The sequence below is a fragment of the Oikopleura dioica genome, chromosome PAR (genome assembly GCF_907165135.1).
Source record: "Oikopleura dioica chromosome PAR, OKI2018_I68_1.0, whole genome shotgun sequence".
Classification (NCBI taxonomy): Eukaryota; Metazoa; Chordata; class Appendicularia; order Copelata; family Oikopleuridae; genus Oikopleura; species Oikopleura dioica.
Window position 1 is genome coordinate 9,177,831 of NC_137293.1, and position 18,813 is coordinate 9,196,643.

At 44.0% G+C, this 18,813-nt stretch overlaps 1 protein-coding gene across 1 annotated transcript; it reads right to left on the minus strand.

Moving 5' to 3' along the window:
* Positions 1-1,847: 1,847 nt before the first annotated feature.
* On the minus strand, positions 1,848-18,250 carry LOC145701697 (ryanodine receptor 2-like). The gene is given in 13 exon segments (XM_081778913.1): positions 1,848-2,052; positions 2,098-2,182; positions 2,223-2,304; positions 2,346-2,481; positions 2,527-2,711; positions 2,754-5,560; positions 5,902-6,046; positions 6,117-6,940; positions 6,943-13,563; positions 13,566-17,355; positions 17,736-17,876; positions 17,949-18,056; positions 18,191-18,250. Coding segments are annotated over 13 exon segments (15,135 nt in total). The 3' UTR covers positions 1,848-1,901.
* Between the last annotated feature and the right edge of the window lie 563 nt (positions 18,251-18,813).

Consider the following 18,813-nt stretch of genomic DNA (forward strand, 5'->3'; position numbering starts at 1 on the left):
ACTAGCCACCACAGAAGTGAAAGCAGTCTCTCTCAGTGGTACGACAATTGAAGAAGCAAAAGCTGCGGTTACTCAGGTCTACACTGATCTTGTGATGGTCAAAAACGATCTCGAGCAGTTGATGTCAACCAAACGAAAGCTTAATGAGCATGGGTTTATCGATAAAGACACCGAGTTCTCCTTGTCATTTGTGGCACTTAGAGAGCGATTCAATAATATCGGAAAACGAATCACGGATTCTAAAGTGGCCCTTTCGAAATCGGCACTACAAGTTCAAAAGCTCAAGCGGGCAGTTGAAGATACTGACCAGTGGGCTCAGAAAGTGCTCGCCCAGTCTGTCGAGCAGTACCCAATGACTGATAGATTAAGGTAAGACAAATTCCCTCAGCTGTGGATCCAAATTCTTTAGGAAGGAGAGTGACGCTGAGATCCGAAAGCGAGAAGTTCTCGAAGTCACTAAAGATTGTGTCAATAAACTCCAAGCAAATCTCGGTGCTGATTGCAGTCAACTTATTGCAGATGTTCACCAAGGTTTTGATTCAATCGAGACTCTCGTCAGGGCTCTCCGAAATGAAGAGTTCGAGTCTGATGCATCATCGGTGAGTAGCTCGTCGTCAAGCTCAGAGTCATCGGTTGTATCGGATCAAATGAGCAAAACCAAACGATCGATTGAGAACAGAACCAATATATTCAAAAACCTTGTGGACAGTTGGAAAAAGCTGGAGTATGAATTTTTCTTGGTTGAAGAACGCTGTAACAAGATCAAAATTATGCTGATTGACGATGACATAAGTAAAAATGATCAAATAGAGGTTATCGGCGCCCCTGTCATCAACGCAGAGCTTAACTCGATTCCAGAGATGATAAACATCTTCCTAGACGGCAATAATGAGGTCCAAAAGCGAGAAATTCTTGAAGCCACAGAAAATTGCGCCAGAAATCTCCAGGTGAAACTGGGCGCTGATTTTACTCAACTTGTTGAAGATGTTCAAAAGTGTTTGGACTCAAATGAGACGTTAGTCAAGGCTCTTAGAAAGGAAGAGTTTCAGTCTGATGCATCTTCGTTGAGTAGCTCGCCGTCAAGCTCCGATTCGTCAAGTTCAAGTTCAAGCTCAGAATCGGAGGCAACTGCATCCTCAAACTCTTGGAGCCCAGGTGGCGATACAAGTTCAATCTCTGAATCAGGAGCCGATAATTTCGGTTTTGATATGAGAAGAGAAGATAGAAAGAGCGAAGAGATCGATCAGTGGGTAGAGAGTAGTGCGCAAATGGTACACAACGCAGAATCACTTAGAGAGATCCACACCATCAACGGAAAAATCAATCAATTTGGAAATGATATTGACGGGAACAACAGTGATCAAGAGAAACTTATTCCGCTCGATGATCTCGTCTGTGATCGAGTCAAGTCACTTTCAGAGACAAAATATGACGGAGAACAGACGCAAAAAGTCAAGACAGATCTTCCAACCCACACTTCTCTTCTCGAGAAAATGGATAGTTTGGTTGAAACCGCAATAAATAAGCCCGCAGATTTCGAGGCTGCTTTGAATGCAGTCGACTCACCAGAAGAAAAATATAGGGGAGAAGGGACAAACGACCAAACATCATCAGTTACGTTGATTACGGAGGTGCGAGACATGACAAGTTCAGGTTCTTCCGATGATTCTCCGAAGCAAGAAGAACATACCGGCGATGACTCCACCACTGTTCGACTCGAATCGAGAAAGAATCCAGATAATGATGCCAGAAGAAATATTCGAATCATGTTTGCGCTTGCTATTGTTGTCCCTTTAGTTGGATATTTGATACTGTCGGCGAAAAATCGCGTAAAGCTTTGACTGAATCTGTTTTATTTACAAATTAATTTAACAGTGAACGGAGAATAACATAAGCAATTATTATTCGAAGCCTTTTTCTTGATTCTGTTTTCGGAAGCAGTCACCCACCGGGAAGAAATCCCAACAGCGCTCTTGATAAAGGTTCCAAACGTATGATTCTTGTCCAGTGTACTCGGTTTTGTCCTTGTTGATCAGGTGCATAATAAAGAATCTAAATGGTAGATTGAAGAATATGAAATCATGTAAAGGTACTTACAGATAATTAGCTAAGTTGTGCTCTTGCATCGTATGCGTATCGAAACCGTGGGGGACTTGATCGAAGAAATCTTTTCCCAAAGTACCTAAAAAGATGATAAAATTATGAAAAAAAAATAAACTTACAGATAAAGCACTTTGATTCCATATCGTCCTTGACTTGTTCTTGTTGATCTCGAAGTTCTCCAAAAGCGTCAATGATCAAACCCTATTTTAACTGTTATTTTGAATTCTAAGCGATTGTTTTACCTGAATGATAGCAAGAATGATGACGATGATGAAGAAGAAGAATGTGATGTCAAAAGCAAATCGAGCGAGGAAGTCATCATCTCCTGGTGGGTCCATTTCGTCACCAATACCACCGCCTGCTCGCAGACCGGCGTAACTTTAAAGCTTTGTTAAAAACTAATTTTGAGTCGAGAAAGCTTACAGATGGAAATTGAAGCAAGAGAGCATGTCTTGACACTTCCAATCGTCCTCCCCATCTTCACCCTTGTTGTAGTAGTCCCGGAAGAAGTTGAATGCAACAACAGTGTACAAGTAAATCACACAAACAAGAAGACCGACAGTGAGCATGAACTGTTTTCCGTTGTGAGTGACAGAGGCCATGATTGTCTGAGAAAAAGTTAGGAAAGGATCAAGTCAATTCGGATTTACCTGGAGTGATTTGACATCAAAAGCAACATCGAGCAAGGAAGCAGCGTAGAAGAATCTATTGAAATGACCGGCGAAAGAGAAAGCCGTGTATCCAAGTAGATACAGGAACGTTCTGTCAGTCAAGACAACTCCAGTCTTCCAGAGACCATATCGCCAGTCGTGATCAGTAATAAACGCTAGTGGCCCCTTATTTTGATTTTCTGCGTTTTCAGCTTCTTGTCGCTCTTTTGGAGAGATATTCAAATTGACGGAAGTGTCCAAGCCCAGTAGCTCAGAGACAGTATCTCGTTCAAATTGACCGCCATACTTCTCCAAGACCTTCTTTTTGACGAACTTGTCCCAGTAGCACATTGGAAAGTGTGGGCAGGAGATGACCAACCGGTCCCACATTGATGTAAAATCGTCTTCGTCAGGCTGACAAGAAATGTACAGACCTTCAAATTCTAGCTTCCTGGAGATGTCCTTCTCGCGCTTGAAGATCAAAAGAGGCACTTTCAACTCGTAGTAAGAAACAAGCTTGGCAAGCGATAGAATCGTGTGTAAGAACGCGCACCAGTTGAAAACTTCATTGACATTTTCAAACATCCAATCAGAGAAGACAAGGACTTCATTGCTTTCATCCCCGAATTCTTGATCGTCCAGATTTCCTTCGAAAACTTCTGATTCAGCTATGACATGTTCGTCCTCAGCCAGCTCGTCTTCGGACTCCCAGCGAAGAGAGAGAAGAATGATGTTGAGTAAGAAAGAGATGATCAAAGCTGCAGATTTGAAGTTGTAGTAATTTCGAGCGAAAAACGCCAGAAATGCAGTCGAGAAAGCCTGGAATCGGAGCTTCCAGGGAGAAACCTCTTCTTTCGTTTCTTCGATGCTGGTATATTTAAGCGGTCGAGGGCAAGGCTCACGGTACGTCTGCCAAGTTCCAGATTCAGAATCAAGTCTGCTCGAAGAACTCTTCTTGTCTTTCGATTTGAGCTTCTTAGAAGAGCCAATTTCTGAATTTCGTCGCTGTCGAGCACGAAGAGCTTGAGCTTCGACTTGCTGATTGAATGCAGCTTCGTCGTACTCCATGCCGAGGTTGCGGGCTGCTTCGTCGAAGTCTTGGTCGCCGAATCCTTTCCAGGACTTATCTTCGACATAAGTAGTGAAGGCGGCCGTGCCATCAGACTTGAAGGTAAGGCCAAGTGCCTGGCCAATGACCGGAGTGGATTCTTCCTCAATTTCCTCCTCCTCTTCTTCTTCCTCTTCTTCGTCATCCTCGACATCATCCTCGTGTCTAGTGCCAATGCCATCTTGAGTTGGCTCTGGAATGGCCTCAATCACACCAGTGATGGTGTTTTCCTTCATCATTTCAATCAGACAACCAGAGAAAAGGTAGAAAATGAGCCACTCTCCAACAAACTTGCCAACACTTGCAAGCATCCTTCCGAATAGCTTTATTGCTCGATAAATGACGATGAAAATAAATATGACAAAATCGCGCAAAGTCGTATGCCGCAGCGTTCTGAACGCTTTTCTGAAGAATTTTGCCGTGAAAACATAGGCTATGTTTCCAATAATCGTGTTGAACTGATGTTTGACAGAGTCCCAAAAGCTGTGGCGCTGGATCTCGTGCTCTTCATCTTCATTCTCGCCTTGATCTTGGTTTTCATCGCCATCTTCATCGCCTTCTTGAGAAATTGACGCTGCAAGTTGCATCTCGAAAATCGTATTTTCACAGAAGCTGACGAATTCCTCCATCTTTCCGTTTTCGCCACCTTCGGCGATGACATCGAAAATAAATGCTCGTTTCGAATCTCGAATCTGTGGCTTTTCCCACTGTTCAAGAGAGCTTTGCTGGATATTGAAGTAGATACGCTCGATTCTCTTTGATTTTCCGAGAATTTCAATGCGTCCCAAATTCGATTCAAAATAGTCCAAAAGCTCTTTGCCGATATCAAGGAACTTATCCAATCGATTGTCATTTGTACTGTGCTCGTGAAGACTAGTCAGCAAAAGTGCGAAATTGAAGCCAATTTCTTCAGCTGGCTTGTGGAATTGATCGACGAAATCTTTGTAGTTGAACTTGTCATTTTCATCGGGCTGGATGCACTTGAGTACATATTCGATCTCCTCTGGGTCGTAGTTCTTTGCTGATTCCAGTTGTTTGTGGAACTCGCGCTTTGTAATGATGCCTTTGCCTTCTTGGTCGATTTCTTTAAATTTCTCAGTTTCAACAACTTCGGAGAGCTTCAAAAACATGGTGAAATACTTGATGATGAGGCCAACGTCTTGTTGAGCTTCAATGAGAGTATCAAGCAATTGGCGACCAATGTTTCCGTTGACAATGTTTCCTTCAAGCATGGACAGTAGCATAACGATCATATCTTGCTGCAAATCCAGAAGGGCTGATAGAAGATTAAGAGAGTTCCCAGAGTCCTTTGAGAGCTTTGATTGAAGTTGCGCGAAAACATGCCAAAAACCAACGACAGCATCCCAAAGACGCGAATGAGCAAGTGAATTTTGATTCAAGAAACAAGGCCCTTGAATGTATTCAGTCAGCGAGTTGAAAACTTGTTTAGCCATTTCAATCGCTGATGAGAAGTGCTCCTTTCCTTGGTCGTCAATTTGGTCCTTGCTACTGTAGTACCAGTAGAAATCAGACACTGATTCTTGCAGGCGAAGGAGGTAATCGACGGTTGAAATGACGATGTTGATTGAAATGTTGTTGCCGACTTGTGTTCTTAGGTAGTTTTGGAAGTCTTCATTGTGACCTTCGCAGAGAAGCTGGAGGAATCGAAAGAGCATGATTGTGAACTTTGTTTGCTGGCCTAAATAAGAGTTAGCTTCTGTTAAGTTCTCGTCGTAAATTTGATTAGGTGAGCGGCTTTGGTAGTTACGCAGAACTTGACGCAGTGCTTGAGCAAAAATATCAGTATAAAATATACTGTGAAATTACTTTATGGTGCCTAACAATATCATGACAGTACCAGTGCGTATGATATTCACACCATAAATAACTTGTGTATTGATAAATTCTACCACCTGGCTCATCATTATCAATGACGTAAGGTTCTATCTTCGAAGCTCCTAATTCCAGATATAATAAATTGGCAATGTTTTTTGTATCCAGATTAACCGATGATATCGAGAAATAAAGCGAAAAAAGTACCTTTGTTCTCAGCATCTTCGAGGGAGGCTTGCTGAGAGCCAAGCGTTTCAGCTTTGATAGATCGTTCGTAAGCGTCAAGATCAAGAACGTTGCAGAGTTGCATGAGAGCTTGTAGGGATGTGAAGAATTTGGAATCGCGTTTTTCCTAAGAGAAATTTTAATAATAGGAATTCATAGTTTTTCTCTGAAAACTTATTAATTGTCTCGAGTTTTACCTGAAGGTGAACAAGCATCTTTCTTTGAACTGTCTCGTTTCCACCTTGAAGCAGGGAAATACCCAAATCAAGTGATGCCACAACCATGTCACATAATTTTCCATTCGACGCACTAATCACTAGAAGAACCATCTCCGCAGCTCCTCTTTCGTGGAGACGACTTTGACAAAAGAGCAAGTTCTGCTTTTCGACTTCCTTGTCTTCAAAGTTTCCGTCATCTTCCTCCTCTTCATCATCTTCTTCCTGATCTTCTCCGCCTTCGAGCTCTGAAGGTCCAATAGATCGAGCCATAAGCTCCGCGTAATGAAGGTAGAGAGGATCTGCTTCAATGTTTTCATTTGCTGGGGTTTGAACGGCATTCTTTTTGAACACCTGAATGATTTGGAAAAGAGGATCGCTCAGCGCTTTAGGCGGGTCATCTGGTTTAGTTTCTTCCTGCCCAATCGTCTTTTGCGGCTTCGTCAATGCGGTAATAAGTGCATTAGCAAAATCTCTTTCTTCCGTTGCAAGCCAAAGGTTGTTGTAGGATTTGATGAAGACATTGATGACCTTGTGAGCAGGCATATTGTACAGTGGTGTCATTCTGAAGCAGCTAACAACTGCTTTCTTCCTTGATTTCGACATGAGTTTCTCCCAAACAGCGCGTCCCTTGTCCTCCGGATGCTCGATCTTGTAAAGATGGCAGTGGATTCTCGCAAGACGGAAAATGATTTCAGCTCGCTTGTCCAGATCGTCGCCGGAGAACTCGTACTCATCCTCCAGTTCCATGTATTCGAGCTCTTCTTTGATGTGATACATGACATTTGCTTCAGATTCTTTTTCAAAAGTCGAATCTTTGCGTCTTGCACGATTTTGTGTTCGCCTGCGACGCAAACATTCAACCCAACAGGCAACAGCCGCTTTGGTGCAACGCAAATCAAAGAAGTTCCCCAAGAGTAGATTTCTCCACGACGCTTGAGCTTTTCTCGATGTCGTCTAAGTTTGTGAGCAGTGATGTCGGATGTGATAACAGCCATGTTGTCAATGTCATTTTGAACGACATAATTTTGCTCTTCTCGACGGAAATTGACGGATTTCGCCCAAGCGACAAAGATTTCTGAAACCTTCCAAAACAGACTTTCGGCTTCTGGATTCTTTGTCGCGATCCAATCCATCTTATTCTTGTCAATAAATCTAACCAAAAGTGGGTAGAAGGCGTAAATATCTCGCGAGATAAAACCAAAGTCTTCAAGCATCATCATTTCAAGATCGGAAACGTCTCCAACGGCAATTTTCTGATCGCTTTTGATGTCTTCCTCGATTGCAGCTGTTCGTTCGATTTTCTTGAGAGTCTTTTCTAAAATCGGCAGGAAGTGAGAATAGAGCAGGTCAGAACCGCACTTCGCCATAAGAGGTTGAGTGTAATTGGCGATGGATTTCATCCACTGGGCTTCTTCAGTTCCGAGGTTGTTGTAAATTAATCGGAGGACGTTTCCAAGGGTATCGTTTGCATGTTTGATGCCTATTTCTGTGCAGTGATTTGGCTGTTCTGGCTTCCCCTCTGGCCCTTCTTCGAGCCAGTTGGGTACGTAGGAGCAAATCACGGGCAAAATGACATCGATCATTTCAGGTGCATCATCGTATCGAGCTCCAGAGACTGCTAAATCTTCAATATCTCTCAGCAGAATCTTCAATGTCGGAAGATTCGGGGCAAGCTGCTCAATTCGCGTTGGCAGACCGAGGACCTGTCGATCTTTGATTGAAAGCGCGTTGTAGACGGAAACAGTGTTGTATCGATTCAGCCTTGGTTCGAGGAAGGCAACAGGGAAACAGTTTGCCAGAGCAGCGAGGCATTCTCCAAAAGCTGATCGGTTCCTTTCTAGAAGATCTTCCATCGTTTCAATCACATCTTCCGGCACTTTTTTAGTCTTCAAATGCGGGATAAAATGATTCTTGGCAGTTCCAAGAGGATAAAGAGCGTTGAGAATTTTATAGCAAGCGACTTGCATTTCTTCAATTAGCAAGTCTCGCCCGAACTCGTTGTCACCGACATGATTGAAGAATTTTGTCAGGATTGGAATCAGCGCTTGCGTTGCGTACTGCCAGCAGTGAGCAGCTCTAAGGGCGACGGACTTCTTGTCGAGATGCCAGATCCTTATTGAATCTAAAACAAGCTCGATGTCAACAGCTGCATCGTTGAAAAACACGACAAGGAGGGACTTGACGTGGTCAGGACCCATTTTGATGACAGTCGCAGCGTCGATACATCTCGTCAGGTTCGTCAAGCAGTCTACCGTAACTTCAGCATCTTCACCAAAGAAATTTACTTTTCGTCGCATAAGAGCCGCGAGAGCACAGAATAGAGTGACGATCATCTCTTTTTCCTTGTTGCAGGCACTGATGCCGACATTTTTTGCACTCTTTGGTGTGACGTAATAATGCTGATGAGCTTTGAAGTAACTTTGGATAAGTGGTAAAACGACTTTGGCAAAGAATTTCACAGAATCAGAAGTGAAATGAAGAGTGTCGCCGAGCTCAATTTCCATGTCTGTTTCGTTGTTTTTGATAGCTTGGATTTGCGTGTGCTGATTTTGACGATGATCAGTAATGGCGACCATGAGTTCTTCTACGTAGTTTCGCGCTAGTTCCAAGAATTCCAGCAATCGGTGAAGCAAAATGAACGAGAATCGACGTTCTTGAGATGTTCTTGCGTCGTAGCTATCATCATTACTTGCTTTATTCAACACAAATCCGGAGAATTGAATAAAACGGAGCATATCGTAGGCCTTGTTTCGATACTTTTCCTTTTCTTTGGCAGTTAGCGTATCGTAAGGAACGAACATGGGATGAGATTTTCCGTTCTCCTCAAGTTCGATTTTCTTCTTTTTCGCCCAGATGTTATGGAAGTTCTCCGCCATAGAATCGGCAATCGCCGTGAATTCCCGAGTGAGGGTGATTCCGGACAAATCAGTGGGTTTTGGTGTGTATCCCTTGCTGGAATCGACCACGTAATCAGGCTTGGATGACATTGATGGTCGTCTTCCAAATTCTGCTGGTCCTCCACTGCCACTATGCATACCTCGGCGGTCGACTCTCCATCCCCAAACTTGTAGGGCTCGAATAGCCTCGCGAATGTTCGTTCGATAGACGTCCTTTTCGCGATCTGTGAAGTTTCCATACGGCTTGATAAGAGGATGTTCCTTCGTCTGATCGTTGAACATAGGATCGTATCTCCAGCCGTTTGCCATTCTTTCTGAAGCCCAAATATCGTGAAGGTGCTCACTGTATCGTTCGATGAACTCGTCGCATCGATGATCAATTCGCTGGCCGGAAGTGTTTATCGGCTTTGGATCGTAGTTGCCATTTTTGTCCAATTGACACTCTCTTGCTCCGTCGTCTGCGAGACTCGGAACTGCATAATCTGGTGGCAGAGCGTTTCCGATCGCGCACAGGCATGGAAGCGCCCATTTAACCATGTTAGGATCGAAATTCTTCACGAGAGCTTCGAAGAGACCCCAGAAGAGCCTCATCGTGAGATGGCGCTCTTCATCGGATGCAACGCCATTTTCGCCCCATCCATCTGGGCAGCAATAGTACTGCCAAGAGCGCTCGAAATGAAGAGTCAGCATTCGAATCGGTACAACAACGTGTTGAGATAAACTTGGAATGTCAAAAGTCAGTTTTCTGAGAAGATTGTGCATCAAGATAGGCTTGATGACTCCCGCAATAGCGCAGAGACACTCGGAGATGAAGTCTTTTTGCGCTTTTGTCATCGCTCGACCTTGCGAAAGTCGGTAAATTGCATGAAGCGCAGAGTCAATGAGTTGATCTCGGTGCTCTGCTTTTGCGAGAAGATGAACATGCTTGGTGATAATTGGAAGAATGGACGAACAAACATAACGGTTGAGAGCTAACGCCATGTCAGTAACATGAAGTTGTTGAGTATCAAGCTGTGCAGCTGCTCGGATGTCGTTCAAAAATCCGTCTTCGAGAATTCTCAGTAAGAAATCAACATCGTCAATTCCATAAACTCGATCCAGGAAGAGCAGCATTGCGGCTTTGTGTTCAGGCGCGAAGCAAGAATTCATCATTGGCTGAATAACAGTTTCCGTGATTGGTTCTACTCTAGGCAAGTCGAATGGAAGTGAGATGACACCGACAAGATCTTCAAGCGGAACAAGAGATTGTAAGATAGAGCGGATTCGCAGCGCTTCTGATTTGTTCTGCAAAATCAGCGTTTGTTCCGGCGCACATCGGCCAAGAAGATCAATAAGTGACGAATAGAAGGAAAGGATACAGTAGCCAAGATGGATTTCTTCCTCGTCGTCATTTTCTTCATCTTGGTAGATTTTCCTCTTTGCGTCGATATTTGCTGTGTCTCGGCTTGGATCTTTCGAGATCTCCATCGCTTCCCGCATCGCAGCGAGCAAACCTTGGCCACCTTCTCCTCGCAATGCTGGACCAAGGCATTCAGGTTTTCGAATGAGATGTCTGACGACCAAGTTAGCATTTTCTTCAACCGATTCACCGGATACAAAGACGACTTGCTTCAAGAAATCAAGGTATCTCTCTCCTTCGAGGGGATTCCAACCAATGTCAGGGTAGTTTCGCTCTAGAAGAGTTTGAGAAGATTGAAGACCACAAGTTCGAAGATATTTGATAACAAGTTCGACATGAGTTTCTTTGATTTGCAAAGAAAGCTCGTTGTTGTCTACGAGTGATGCAGCAGCAACATCTAGTGGAGTGCATCCACGCATTGATGGCGTATCAAGACCGAAGGTTGAATGATCAAGCAGGAAAGACAAGTGCTCAAACATCGCTTTTTGATTGACTCTCGAGATTCTGCAGAAGTATCCCAAAAATCTACTGCACACAGCGACAATCTTCGGGAACTGAACTTCCGCGGTCGAAACTTGCTTTCCAACTTCAGCAGATGCTCCAAGAACATTGACCATAATGTCCATCACAGTAGTGTGCATATCAAGTGCACGCATCAGATTCGGATGTTGGTAGAAAACGCAGTTGTTCATGATTCGACTCAGATCTTGGGTGATCATTGTTTCTTCTTCTTTTCCCATTTGAACTGCGAGGAAAGAGCGGATGTGAGAAAGATCAGAAATCAGCTCCATCGTGTCGTTTTTGGAGATTTCAGAAATGCAGTAAGTCTTCTCTAGAGCTCGGCAAAGCTCTCTAACGCAATCGTGCTGTCGATGAAGAAGAGCAAAAATCTCACGCACAAGAATCGGGTTCTCGATTACCGCTTCTTCCGCCCAGTGAACCGCTGTCACAGCGATGAGCTGCTGCAGATTGTGAATCGGAATATTGACCATTTCAAGATCGTCGAGTTCTTCTTTCTTCGGGCTGAAGCAGTTGTAAAGAGCTTTACCCATTCGCTTTATCTTGTTGACCATCGAATTATCTTCGAGCTCTTCGTCTTGTTCTGGGATCGATTCGCCGCAGTGCATCATCAAGTCATTGTGGAAGTTCCACATCATATGGCGAATGTTCGTTGGGCAAGGACTGTCGAGTTCGTCATCCTCGCTTTTGAAGCGAATGATTGTCGCAGCTTGATCGTATGGACTCGATCGGAATTCTTTCGTCATCTTGGCGGTCATTGCTGCAGACATATTGATGGAGTGCATCACCTCATCGTATCTTTCGCGCTGATTCTTCTGCATTTCTCCCGCGAGGACATGAGCAAAGGAAACAAGCGATTCGATTCTATGTCTCAGCTGGTAGTCGCAAAGATGGTGAAGCAGAGAACAAAGTGCAAGTTTGATAGATTCACAAAGACGCATTTGTAGCAATCCTTCTCCAACTCTGTATTTCAATTCTTCGTATCCTTCCACTTTTGATCCGAGATAGCGGGAATGGATGATTGTAAGCAGTTTTTCCAGGTCTTCATCGTCAAAGATTTGCATCAGAAGAAGTTTGTCACACACTTTGAGCAGCGGGACGAACAAATGTTCCTGAGTTCCACCAGCGTACATTTTGTAAGGCGATGTTTGGGATGAAACAGCATTGATCAAGTTTTCAATCACGTGATGCTTGAGAAGATCAAGTGGGAACGCTGGTACTTCTGTGTAATATTGCTGCACTGGGACGACAAAGTTAGCTGTTTTCCATCGCATATCTGGTCGAAGCGAAGTGAATCGACCCATTCCGGGAAGTCCAGGGTCTTTGACTTCTGGATCTTCATACAAGGCGACTTGCTTGGTTTCTTCGGTCAGCGGAATGATAAATTCTCCTTGAGTATGCTCTCGTGAATTCGCATGAGCACCAAGATGGATATCGATCAAAAGATCGTGGTAAACTTCCCGAAGCCTTCCATCAAGATAAGATGACTTGATGCAATACAGGAACTGTTGCTGATCGATGTAACTGCAAAGCGCATGTGCGACTCTAAAGTTTCCAAGTGCACACATCGCTTTGTATAAATTCAGCGTCGATAAATGAAATTCAAGAAGAGAAGGATGCTCAGTCAGCTCTAGAATATCCACAGAGCGGTTTTCTTCGGGAAGAAAGACAGCGCAAAACTGCATTGGCTTCTCAATTTGGACCTTCCATCCATCACGGATTTTCTTATTTCTCGAAATGATTGGAGTCAGACAATCCTGAGGCATTCTGGCCCAGTTGACTGCCTGCATTTTTTGGACCTGGAGTCTAGGAGCACAACTTGGCTCTACATTTTGCCTGTCAGCCTTGAGCATAGCTGCGGAGATCGGCATTTCCTTCTTTGTTCGTCCGAGCTCGTATTGAATGCAATTGTATGTGCTCGGTTTGAAGAAGCACGCAGGATAAAGTTGGGTCATTGCCTCAACTTGATAAACAATATCAAGCTCTTTATCCCCTGCGCGGAACTTGAGTAATCCACTGGAGACATCCACAATGCACGAGATAATAGTACCACCGCTTGTCGAGCCCGCGTTCATATCTTTATCGCTTTTCTGGGAGGATAATGCCATCCCGGCGTTGATAAGAAAAGCATTGCTTCGGCAGATGGTTTCCTTGATCTCACCACGTTCAGTACCAAATGTCATCGTCACAGTCTTGATATGATGACGATCGTCAAATATGGATGGATTCATGGAATGGTATTCTGGTGTTACCCAGCCAATCCACACATTATTAGCTTCTTGACCGGGGAAGACTTTGACAGAGAAGACGTAACGGCTACCAGCCAAGAGATTTTGATGCTCGTAGTCGCCCAAATTGTAAGTCATTGAAGGCAACACATCCATCTTCAATCGATTGTGTTTTTGAGATGCTCCTGCCGCTAGCAATAGCTCAGCTTCTTCTTCTTCTTTCTTTCCCCGGCGATTGAGGAGTTGCTTCAGTCCAAGAGAAGTTTTCGGTTTTGCTTGTTTTTCTTCCTTCTCACGCTCCTTGAGAATATCAAGATCTCGATCGAACTGATCCACTTCTTCAGGTGCGTCAAAGACATTCACTCGATCCGATGGTGCTTTTTCAGTACCTCCAAGATTCGAACTGGCATCGAAAGTCGTGAGTAAATAAAGTTCGGCATGTCAACGACTCTTGAAGATGAAGAAGAAAAGGATTTGTATTGAAGTCGGAGAATTGGTGGTGTCGTGATTCCTGCTTGAATTCTGATAGTTCTCAGCTGGTCATGCTCATAGATTGGAGAAAAACTTGGGAGTGACTTCGTGTACCAAATCGGGAGTGGATAGCTGATCTGGTGACAATACGGCTTGAAACCCTCCTGAACACCATACATTTGAAAGAATTTAAAAGTCTCAGGTTTTTTGCCAAGATTGAGGATTCCATGCTGACCTTCGTCAAAATATGCGACTGGTACGAGTTCAATGTCATCAGGGATGTTGTTGAAGGCGAGTTCTGCGCCTTGGTTGTCAATCATCAGTTCTCCATTGAGAGAAAATGAGATAAATCCTTCATCAAAATCGAGTAGACAGCCGATGACATCGCCGACTCTCCATCGTTTACCGTACGCTTCTTGGCCGTTATGCCATTTGGCCGCGTTGAAACCATCGAAAGTGTAGCTCAAGTCGTCCAAGCCAATTGGCTGGTCAGCTTTCACTTCAGGGGCTGCCCAACCAACTCTCATCTCGCCATCGGTTTGGACTTCGAATTCGAAGTACCACTTGCCAGATCGAACAGCATAAGCAGACTCGATGCGGAACATTCGAAAGCGAGGATTGTCGCTGTGCTCGTCGTCTTTCTTCGTTAAAGTTGTCATCCGCTCATCTGGAGCTTCGATTGCATATCCGTAGCCCATCAAAGTAATAACGAGCTCACGGATTGAGTTCTTGTTAGTTTGTTTTGCATTTTCATCAAGCAAGGCGAATGGCACAAGTCGAAAGTTGCGTTTGTTTTTGACATCAAGTTCGAAACCGTAAGTCCATCCTTGTTTGATTCGTTCGGATGCCCAGACATTGTGGGAATTTGTCGCGAGTAGTTCCACAAGCTGCTCCATTTTGTCGCTTTGTCGAACGTGAGTCAAGTCCAGTGGCGCCGGTTTGTAACCATTTGTCATCAAATACTGTCTTGGAAGCTTGAGCTTGCGTAATTTGTACTCAGCATCTTCATCAGCAAGGCCGACGTGATAGCCGAGTGCGATGATGGTTCGCAAGTTTTGCTCGACCATGGTCATGTTGAAAGATCTCAAGCTTTCTGGAAGACGCTCGAATGAAGTAAGAGACGGATTTTGCTTCTTTTGATCATCTCGTACAAGCGCAAAAGTCCAACCACCCTGGATTCGATTGAAAGCCCAAATTTCATGAAGATTTTCGGCAATTTTGTCGAGCATAGGTTCTAGCGCCTTTGGTAGCTCTGTGTTTTTAGTGTCGATCGGATCCGGCGTATAAACTGCTTGGTCCAACGTTTTTGCCGGTCCATTCAGATTCCAGTTTTCGTTGACTCCATAGTGGCCACGGACTGTTTCGACAGTCAAAGTTCTCTCAGGGAGGAGAGCTTCATGAGCAGGCGCGTATCCTGGTGGTGGCATGAATGTAAATTCACCGTGTTTTCCACCAAGGAGGAATTTGACAACGACACCCGAGCTCATCGAAACGCAGGGAAAGAACATCCCTTCAAGGTTGAATCGCTCGAACATACCGTGAACGGGCTTTCCGTTCTTTCGGAAAGACATTGACGGCGCTGATAAATCAAGACAGCAAGAGATGATATCCCCTTTCTTGAAGAGCTCGACTTTGTCTTGTTTGATGTATTTCGATCGATGTCCAGTCCATAGGCTCAATCCGTCGAAACCGAAAGAGTACAGGTCATCTCCAACGCCGCATGTTCCAAATCCATCTCCAGCGCCGGGATAGGCAGCGAAGCCAGAGGTATTTGCCCAACCAACTCGAAGATGAGTAGCTTGGTTCAGAGAACATTCGTCCATTTGCATTACCAAAACTTCAAAATACCACTTTCGGTACTGAGCTGAGCGCTCTCCATAGCCAACGAATAAGTTCGGTCGAATTGAAACGATTTGGTTGACCATTGTTGTTTGGAGAAGGAGATTTCGATCGGAAAGAAGATGATTGCAAATGAGATTTTGATTGGAACGAACAGCGATGTTGTTACACACACATAGCGATTGAAGAACGTCGAGGACAAGCGGGTTTCGTCCGTGACGCTCGAGAAGGGAAATGATGGACACAATGTGGCGCTCTTTGACCATGTTGAGAACTTCTGTCGAATCATCGAGGACCGCTGAAAGAACTGCGAGAATACCAGCTGAAGCGTTTTGTCTGGCATCAAGCTGACCAATGAGCCAGTCGAGATTTTTTGAGAACTTTGCGCAGTTTGCTCGATTTTTGCGGATGATTCCGGCGAGAAGTTTGTAAACATTGACCAAAAGAAGTTCAAGTCGCTCGACTTGATCTTTGTGCAGGTACTGCAGATGCTGCGTGGCTGTGTAAACGGTCAGCTTATCAATAACTTTCAAGAGCAAATCAACGATGCCTTCCGCTTGAAATAGATCCTGTTGGCATCTTTGGAGTCGTTCGATTTGCTGCTTTTCTTCGTCAGTTTCTCCCTCGTCGGGGTTGAAGTAAGCCAAGCAGTCTTGGATCAGAAGTTCCATATCGTCCAATGGCACCTCTAGATTAGCCTTTCCTTTTGGAACAAAATGAACGGCGTTGGCGGCGGTTTTGAGGTCCTTGATCTTTTGGAAATTCTTGATCATGTGTGTCAAGAACATTTTGATCGTTGTGACAGTCGTCAGCATGACCATGGCTGTCTTCGCTTCATTGCTTTGAGATCTTCCAACAGCGAATGCATCGTCCATGTGACCTTCTGGATGAGCAATCGCTCGACGAATTTGCTTGCCAATCTTCGCCGAGTTTTCCTGGGCCTGGTAGGTGACCCAGAGTCCACTGGAACAGTGCTGAAGGACGACTAGCGATTCGGAGTATTTAATCTCTTCCGTGCCCATCGATTCAGGTTCATATTCGCCTGTCACTTCGATCTTGTCCTTGTTCTGACGGAAACAGAAAATTGACGCTTCATCTGTCCAATCATGCTCATCCTTTTCCGCAATAAAGAGATTTCTGTCCGCTCGCATCATCAAAAACTTTCCAGTTGTCATGTGTCTCAGCCTGAATTGTTGGCCAAAATGAAGATGGCTTCCGAACCACTTGATCTTGGTAAGTTCAACACGCCAAAGTGAGCGCGCTCGGATAGACACCTTGCCTCCTTCGTAATAGATCGCAGTCCGGATTGGGTCAATGTTGACATCGTTGACATCCAAATTACACAAGCAGTCGTCCGAATTTCGACCGTGAAAGAGCCTCAGTACATCGCCTCCACAAACGAATCCCTGCTTCACTTCGCTCTGAATCGGGCCGATCATCCAAAGAGATCGCTGGAAACTCGCATGGGCAAGGTAGTTTTCTAGTTTTACTTCTCGGTTCATTTTCTCGACCTCGCCGGTCTCGTTGCCATGCTCGTCGGTGATGGGAATCTCGTCTTCGATGACTTTAACGTCATTTTTGTTGCTCAAGTGGAGATATCGCTCGGAAGAAACGGAGGATAAAATGATGTCATCGGAGACCCGGACTTTTTCACCCTCAGATCTGTTCTTCGACGCGCAAGAAACAGTCCACCAAGCAGCTTCGTCATTCGGATTGTCGCCCAGGCCCACGTCGAAAGCCAATTTATCCGTTGTACATTGACTCGTCGGCAGGACGCACAAATAAAGCCCAGATGTTTGATGCAACAGCTGCACAGCATTTCCGTACAGAAGAGTTTTTGCGTGGGAGGATCCACTTTTTGATGTCTAAAACGAGTTCAATAATGAGGAACAGGGCTGCTTGAATTTTTTGTTAATGGAAGTTGAACGAAGATTTAGGCGTTCCTAAATCGAAATTCAGATTCTGATCGAAGCGAGAATCTGATAGCGAAAAATGGTAACTTACATCGTACTTAGCTAACAAGGGGTCAATTAGATGACAGAAAGCATTTTTATAGCGCTAGTTATTTGTAAAAAATGTTCCTAAAATGCTCTTGAAATGCGTTTCATATCATTTAATTGACCCAAGCTATGAGCTTGAGCTCTTCAGTAAGCGGCGTTTGATAATTGATCTTTTTCTGACCTCGCTAAAATATTATTGGAGCATAAAATCGTTAATCCGGGAGGATTAATTATATCGTTTTTACCTTGTGCGGTTTGTTTTCTTTCGCATGGGTCAAGGTTTCGTGAAGCGCGCGGAGTGATAGAGCCTGGTTGATAACAAAAACGCATTCAGGGGTGTTTGGAGGACCGACTTTTTCTCCTTCGACGGGGCTTTTAATGAGGTTTTATGAATTTAAGACTGATTGAATAAAAAAATTTCAAATTAAAAAGCTTTTTTGACCCGGAGCAGAATTAACCTCTTTCCTGAATTGAGTTTTCTCAGCATAGCAAATTCTCGTTCCAAATGACCCAGCTGCTAAGCAGATTTTCGTCGTATCTTGTTTATTCTCATGCGTTTTTGTGCACTAAATAGAATCGGTGAGATCTATTACGATTTCAGTAACGGGAAATTGCTAAATTTGAAGATGTGATCCAATTGCTTTTTGGGAAATCAAACGTTTAATACTTTTAAAAAAGATATTTTTGGCAAAAGATGCACCTGAAAATAGACTTTGTCGTCCGTCCTCAAGAAGATATCATCTTCCTCTAGCTCTGTCATGCTTTTATTGACCCGAAAGCCGCGGGGTTGTGAGTTTTTCTCTCGTTCTGTATATTTGTTTTGATTCTAGTTCTTTTGTAATTTATAGTCTCTACGTTTATCCAAAGTGCGTGTGAAAAGACGAGTGCGAAAACGCTTTGAGGTTCAGAGGCCAGCTCCCTCCTCCAAGATTTTTGTGCAAGAGATGGACAACTGACACGAGAAGAGGCCCCCGCTGGGACGCGGCCTTATCACTGACGCATTTCAAGGTACCCCGCCATGATTTTCAAATGAACAAATGCAAACAGAGAGAAAATGAGAAAACATCAAAAATCTTAAAATGAAACACTTTTTTTCCTCGACTCCGAATGACATTAAATACCAGATATTCAAAATAAATATTATTTAAAATACATGTATTCGTTTAAAATGAAAGGGATAATTATTACTAGTAAAGTCTTCGCTGCATGAGAGAATCACATTTCTAAGTTTTTTTACTGTAACAAAGTACCAAGCATAAAATATGACTATTGAACCTTTGAAATCTTTTGTTTTGCGGAAATTAATAGGCATTTATCTTCAGA